Source organism: Rhamphochromis longiceps, linkage group LG4, assembly GCF_057381845.1.
Source record: "Rhamphochromis longiceps isolate RC_006_pf linkage group LG4, R_longiceps_female_GT1.1, whole genome shotgun sequence".
NCBI lineage: Eukaryota > Metazoa > Chordata > Actinopteri > Cichliformes > Cichlidae > Rhamphochromis > Rhamphochromis longiceps.
In genome coordinates this window covers 6,940,443-6,948,195 of record NC_140560.1, presented here as the reverse complement: position 1 = coordinate 6,948,195, position 7,753 = coordinate 6,940,443, and the positions used below count along the sequence as shown (strand labels likewise).

General features: G+C 40.7%; 1 protein-coding gene across 1 annotated transcript; it reads left to right on the top strand.

Moving 5' to 3' along the window:
* Positions 1-1,894: 1,894 nt before the first annotated feature.
* Positions 1,895-6,943, top strand: LOC146670943 (homeobox protein Hox-B1a-like). Its single transcript, XM_085403070.1, has 2 exons — positions 1,895-3,789; positions 5,115-6,943. The coding sequence occupies exons 1-2, from the start codon at positions 2,961-2,963 to the stop codon at positions 5,459-5,461; spliced, it is 1,176 nt and encodes a 391-aa protein (XP_085259196.1). The 5' UTR covers positions 1,895-2,960; the 3' UTR covers positions 5,462-6,943.
* The last annotated feature ends 810 nt before the right edge of the window (positions 6,944-7,753 follow it).

Here is a 7,753-nt window from a genome sequence, read left to right as displayed (position 1 = left end):
AAAGACTAAAATGAATTAAAAGTCCTATTCTGAAACATTTCCACTGAAAAGACTTCTTCCAAAAAACCTCAACGATTGCACAGTTGTAGACCGTTGATATATACACATGTACACACACGCACACACAGAAAGTACATTGTGTTGTCATCCTTGCTTCCTGCTCTGCTAGACCAGCAGGATTTGGCCCACTAAAATGCCTCCTGTCTACTTTAACCTCATTTGTGTAACAGATCAGTTCATTCATTCAATTAGCACACACTCACACACGGGCACCTGCACATGCACATTCACTCATCGGAAATCTATGGCTTCCCAATGCAATTGTTGAAAAGTAAACTGACTCCCATAAGTCCCTTGCAATTGAGCTTTCTGATCAATAGGAGCCCTTTAATCCATAGAGAGATTTTTTCTGTCCTGTCGAGAGAAATGTTTGTTATAAAAAACAGCTAACTTTACCCCAAAATGGCTAAACGTGTTCCTAGTGTTTAAGTTATATTTTATGTGATATATGTATGTGTGTATTAGTTGGCTCATAAATACGCATTCTGTAAGTGCATAAGTGGCTGTTACAGGAAGACAACGAGTCAGTACACCATCCACATACAGATAAATGTCAGAGCTGAACAGCTGGTGCTCAGCACAGTGTCACGCCTTATCCAGTAATTTGCTCATCACATATTGCATTGTAGCTAATAGTTGATCTCTAGTAGACACTGCATGTAACCTAATTCATTTTTTTCAAGTATTTTTTGTAGACCTGTTCACAACAACAGTCATCCCATTATCGGTATGCTGTAAGATAAGACAATGCAATATTTTGGAAAACCAAATATTGTATTCCTTTAAGCAAACACGTGCAGAGGTGGGGAAGAAGAACTCCCTTAGCACCAGATTCAGAGAGGAGCAGCCATCTGTTGTGGACAGTTGGGGTTTGAGGGACAAGAAAATACAGAAAAGACATATATATTTACTACACTATCCTATGTCAATGAACAGTTTTTTGCTGTCATTGGTAGTTGCTTCAGTTCTTTATCCCAAACTTAAGATGTGTTTTACCTGACACCACTCCTCATCAACACAAGTGACAGAATTGTTATTAACATGCCAAGGATAAATGAAGTCAATTACTGTTTCTTAATGTAAAGTTGTTTTCACACATGAACTTCTGTCAATTTGTGGAAAATCAGGTTGAAACACTTTCCATAGATGCCTTTCCTCACATTTAAAGAGTCTCCCTTTACAGTATTGCATATACGCCATGTGGTGAGGGAAAGAGAGCTATCTAAGTAGAGTATGCAGTAAGTCAGAACTAGAGTCTTCAATGCTGAAATCTAATTTTGAAATAGATGATTGTAATTTGTGTCACCTGAGGGGTTTTTTACAGAGCAGCTGAGGTGGCGCAGGGTTTAGGAAGCCTTCAAACACTAAGGAGCTATGTTAAAAGATAATTCTAAGTTCTTTCAATATGGACCCTATATTACTTGCTACAAATAAGCACAATAACATGAACAAGGTTTATTTTGAAGAAATTTAAATGAGAACAAACAGTTACATCACATACCAAACTAAACACATTTCCTGTTTTAGCACTCTCTTTGTCTATTGGTTTTATTGTTACATGCTCAGTGTTATTGTAATGCCTGCTTCCAAAAAAGGGAGCTATATCACTGTCTTTTTTCCGTCCAGATATACAGTAGGTTTGGATATACCCAAAGGCTCAACAGTGGACTGTGAATTATCACTGACTTTGATGTGGTGTTGTTCTGTGTTTCTGAATTACAATTTATACTGGAGTGCAATGTTATACTAGCTGAGCATGGACAAAACTATAATAAATTTGATATTTTTTTTATTGTGTAGTAGATGTAGAACCAGTATTACTTGTTGTATTAATATTTAATAAAGGGATAGTAGCATGGTACCAGTGTACTGTATTTAGTTTGTTTAGTTTCAGTCTTCTTTCTTTGAGCTTTTTGCAGGAAGGAGGTCTGGAAGCTGCAGGCCGGCTCACAGGTCCTCTTTTATTCTCTGCCTCTCTCTTTGCTCTGACAGATCCGTGCTGATATCAGATTGATGGGCCGGTTTGATTGAAGTCTCTTTGTCGTGCTAATGTCACCGCGAGTGATGGATGAGGCAAATGGGCCAACTCAACGCGCGTGCGTGCAAACTCGACTCCAGAACCGAAAGAAAGAGCCTCTCCCCTCCTCCCGTACACACACACACACACACACACACACACACACACACACACACACACACACACACACACACACACACACACACACACACGGCTTCCCTCGCTCCCGTGACCAGCTAACAAACTTCTGGCCTCCGGTCACCATAGGCGACGAGCCACGTGACCTGCCATGGAGGTAAGAAAAGGAGTGACACGGTAAAACGGAGAGAGGGAGACAATTGAAGAGCAAGAGCCAGAGAAAATTGAAGAATTTGAAGAAAAAAGACAGACTTTAGGAAGACTGGGTGTAACCTGTGTGAAGCTGAAAATGTGACTGTATTCTTTTCAGTCCTCTCCCGTTGTTTTCCACTGTCACTGACGAGCCTTTGAAACACAGGTTGAGTTACTGATAGAGTAGGGCCTTTAAAACACACACAAACTGCAGCAGACCACATGTGTTTCTGGTTTGGAGAAGTAAAGCCTTCGCATTTTTTCATTCACATTGGAAATGTCTACAGTTTTTTATTTGTAATGTAATTTTGTCGCGACTTTTTTTTTATTACTTTAAGGGTTTTTCAATTAAAAAACCAACACGATTTTTGTACTGCTTTTTGCACACAACAAGGAGATTCTATATCATACTGCCGACTATAGGAACAACTTTCAAATGGATTTTTTAGTTATTTGATTTTTGCTTTTCAACGAATTTCTATTAACCTCGGTCGTGTTTCTTGCTGATAACAAGTCGAGACATTTTACCAATTCCCTGGTGCTTCGAGTCTGCATGGACAACATGAACTCCTTTGTGGAATACTCTATTTGTAACCGACAACCAACTGGCATTTATTCTGCGTCTAAATCCGGATACCACCATCATCACCTGCACCATCACCTTCCCCTGGATCAGCGTCAGGGATTCCCCGTGAGCATCCAAACAGGCCTCAGCGGTTCTCCTGTCCCCGGGTCCAGAAATGACAACAGAGACGTAGGAGCGAGTTATACCGCGGATGGAGGGATGTACGTGGGCGTTGGGGCGGACACCGCCAGCGGAGGAGTAAGTCAGCATCATCAGCAACATCCTCCTCAACATCACGAACAGCATACGCACAGCGGCTACCAACATCCAACACATCACAATCACCCTCAGCTTCACCAGAGCCAAAGCCTGCAGAGTGTAATACCTTCTCCTTATAGTAACGGCTGCAACACGGGGGCCTATGTGGGCCAGGCATGCACCACAAACTCGGAGTATGTTGCTGCCACAGGCGCACCAAACTCCGTCCATCCGCAGTATTTCATGGAGGATTCTTTGGCCTCCACCTACTGTCATCAATCAAGCTTCCACAACTCGGCCTCAACCGTCGGCCCCAGTTACAGCTCTCTTACCGGGGTCTACTGCGGGCCTCAGCGCACCCTTGCTGGGTCACAGTACCCGCAGCAGATCGGTGGGGGGGTTCTTGACGCAGGAGGCTACCTGGAGCTTTCGCCTGGGGGAGGCTACGGGGAGCTGCCGGTATCTCAGGATCGTGAAAGAGGGGACGATGAGGTCCAGCAGGCCGGGCAGGGGCAGACCTTCGACTGGATGAAGGTGAAGAGAAATCCACCGAAGACAGGTGAGAGAGGGTTCACTTATCCGTTTAACGTCTTAATAAAACCTTATCGTGAGATTAAGTCTGCAGTCCGTCAAAAGTTTCGTATAATATTATGGCATGTTTTTCATATGAAATGCAGTCAAAAATAAATGCACGAATAAACAAACAGAGCGGGGGAATTCGTTTTAAGACGGTCAATGAGGAGTGAATGTAGCTTGAATGCAGTCAGGAGCATAATTTGTAGATCAGAACTTTATGGTACAGAGAACAACATTGTTTGATCGAAATGATTTTTACAACATTATTTTATCCTTTCAGAGAAAATACATCATATTTTTACTACTACTTTCTTTGTGCGGATGGCAGGCTTTTATTTTTTTTATTATTATTTTTTACTTATCTTAATTACTCAATTCGTCAAAGAAGAGGAAAGAGAGAAAGAAAAAAATAACAGTTGTGGTTTTCCAACATAAATAAGGCCCATAATGAATTACAGCAATTCGTTGTTGCGAGCACTTAAAAAGAAGACAGAAGTTCCCATATAAAAAAAAGATTGCTCGTTAATACCATCCAGCACGACTAATGGTCACAGATAAATTAGGCCTTTAAATAATTTCACTTTAAATAACTGGTAGAACAGATGTTGAAAAACTGATATATGAATACACTGTATTTTTATTAACAGAGTGCTTTGTTGCATTTAGGAACGCTTTGGACTTTATTACTGTGACACAGTTAATTGAATGGCACTAACAGTACAAATCAGAGTCGTTTTCGGACTTCACTATGCAGTCGTATCTGTAGATACTTTGGTCTGGGTCAGCTGAGCCCAGGAGTGTGAGCTCTCTCTCTCTCTCTCTCTCTCTCTCTGTGTGTGTGTGTGTGTGTGTGTGTGTGTGTGTGCGTGTGTGTGTGCGTGTGTGTGTGCGTGTGTGTGTGCGTGTGTGTGTGTGTGTGTCTTAATGATTACAGCAGACAGGTTATTTCTCCGTTGGAAGTCTTTCCTGCTTTGTTATCTTTAAAAGCAGCCCCTCCATTAACCAGCTCCACCACCAACACCGACACCCCCGTGCTGGTTCTCCATCCCTCCTTAGGCCCACTGATGTCCTTCACTGCTTGTGTTTTTTAAACCTCATCTTTGTGATGCACTTTGTATTTATTTTGATGTAATTTAATAAATTATGGATATCAAACCACAAACCAAACTCTGACTAAAGCTAAATATATCTCTATTTTCTAATTAATAACGAACACATCTAGCTCCAGTAACAACGAGCGTTTTTCTCATTACACGTACAAGTAAAACATAAAACATTCGTCTAACAGCTTGTCCATCTCTTTCGCAGTCAAAGTGGCCGACTACGGTCTTGCCCACAACAACGCCATGCGCACCAACTTCAGCACGAGGCAGCTGACGGAGCTGGAGAAGGAGTTCCACTTTAGCAAGTACCTGACGCGAGCGCGGCGCGTGGAGATCGCCGCCACGCTCGAGCTCAACGAGACGCAGGTGAAGATTTGGTTCCAGAACAGACGCATGAAGCAGAAGAAGCGCGAGCGGGAAGGCGCCACCGCGTCTGCGCGGCCATTCTCCTCCTCTTCCGGTACCGGCAGCAGCTTGAACAAGGAGCTGGAAGACACTGACCGCTCTTCCGCGTCTACGTCTCCAGGCGCGTCCCCGAGCTCGGAGACGTAATCTGGCTTTGTACCACTGTGATACACCCATCAACCCATTCTTAAAAGACTGCCTGTTGAACAGATTTTCCAAGTCCCAGAATTCTATAATGGCCGACCACCCATTCAGATGGACTTTTATGCCTCATGTACATGAACATGGAGAAAATAAGTTCTCAGTGCATTTTAGGGAAAGAAAAAATGTATATTAGTGACATAATTGACAGTTACATACAGTAAGTGCACTGATTTGACAAACTAATGGCACTTATGCCATGGAGATAACAGAAAATGCATAAAAATATCTGATTATAGATTTTGATACAAACTGGATGAGGGGAGCAGTTAATGTTGGGTCTTTTAGTGAAACTCATTCATGTAGATGATGATAATGACGATGGCATCATCTTTATATGATCAATCTTTCAGTCTGATGGGGGGGGGGGGCGTACAGTTCTTTTGTTAATAGTTTAATATTGTTTTGGGGGGAAAAATCTATTTTAGTCATTCTGTTATAGCATTTAACTTTCTATATTTAAAAAAGTCAATCCCATAAAATTTGCTTTTACTATGTCACTAAAACTCACCTAAAAGCCTTCATGAATGCTGCAAATGTAAATGATCTCGGGGAGATATATACAAAACTGTGAAGATGATGATGTGGGTTCTGAGCTATGTTGGTAACACAGGAAGCCTAATGATGAGAATATAGTGCTATCTGGTACACTTTGAACATACTTTTTTCCCTGTTTCTTACTGTTTCTAGTGTTGGCCTACATGTGTCTTCCTATGCAGCTATGGTCTTTGCACTATGTGACTACAGGGTGACACTTTCAGACAGAAGATACATGAAGCTGGAATGTTATGTTTTCTTCAGGTTTTATGAGCATTTACAAAAGCTGTGATTCTTCTGCAGTCTGATTTAGAATATAAACATGTCAGTTAGATTCAGGTTAATGTAGAGTGTTTGTTTGTGTGCACTTAAAAGGACAGGGTTTAGGGAAACTACTGAACTTAAGATGAAGAGTGGAAGTGTTTAATTTTTACTGACTGGGTCCTTGCCATTGAGAATAACTTATTGGATGTGTTGTTTATATTTCTGATTCTAGATAATATGTCTGTGTGTGTGTGTGTGTGTGTGTGTGTGTGTGTGTGTGTGTGTGTGTGTGTGTGTGTGTGTGTGTGTGTGTGTGTGTGTGTGTGTGTGTGTGTGTGTGTGTGTGTGTAATAGGGGGGTAATGTTCCTTTTCCAGACAAAATGATTTCACATAAAGTGATTCACTCCTAAATATGACTTTAGAAAAATAAAATTGTGTTTGGAATCTCCCTTCGCCTGTACCGACTCCAGTACCAGATAATTTTATCCAAGCAGATCATGTTTACATTGTTCAGGAGTCTGTTTTCCTGAACAATGGCTGGGTTTGATGTCAGCCTGTACCCTGAACTGACAATGATGTGACTGATTTTTTCTTATATTGTTTTTAAATGAGAACAGGGTTCATTTTAGTTCTGCTGCCTTGAAGAGACTCTCAGTGATATTTCTGCCTCCTTTTCTACTTTGAGCTACCTCATAAAATTATTTTGTTGATTAAGAGTTGATTCTTTGTTTTTAAACTGACCGTGAAGTGTCTAATGCATGCATGTCAAATTCCTTTTAATTAATGGAGTGCACACAGCCCAATTTGACCTCAAGTGGACCAAAAAAGTGAAACCGTTGCATAAAAATCTGCAAAAAAACCCTCCAAAAGGCTTAATTTCATTCTGCTTTCAGATTGAATGAACGGTGGATTTACAAAACAGATGATATACAGCTTGTTGTAAGAAAAATATGTCCTAAATTCCATATATCTAAGTTTTTCCACATCTAGTCAGTCTACTCGCACACATGGAAAAAATGAAGCCCAAGAGGCCATGAGAAGGCTATAAAACTGAAGATAATTCAGCTCTGTGGCTTGGAAAAATTTAAATAAGCACTCTGATGACTTAATGACTTGTAACACACTGCTCTCTTTTGAAAATACAGTAAAACATTCCAAAATTCCTCTATTTTCACACATTGCAAAATCATCTAGAAGGTATGCTTATACTCTTTGGCTGTTATTTGGACACATTGGCCAAACATTTGACACCAGTATGTGTATGATATGAATTGATTGGTTCTTCACTCATAGATAATACTGTTTTGTTTTTGTTTGTTTGTTTGTTTGTTTGTTTGTTTGTTTGTTTGTTTGTTTGTTTGTTTCAATTTTAAGACTGTATCAGAGTGCTGAATACATCAGAAAAGTCTCAGGAAAACCACTTAAAGGTATGAAAC

What these genes read in the sequence shown, in the direction of transcription:
- LOC146670943 (XM_085403070.1), top strand. Translation starts at nt 2,961, where the DNA reads ATGGACAACATGAACTCCTTTGTGGAATACTCTATTTGTAACCGACAA. An exon ending in GAGAAATCCACCGAAGACAG is followed by an intron (nt 3,790 to 5,114) that starts GTGAGAGAGGGT and finishes TCTCTTTCGCAG; the next exon opens with TCAAAGTGGCCGACTACGGT.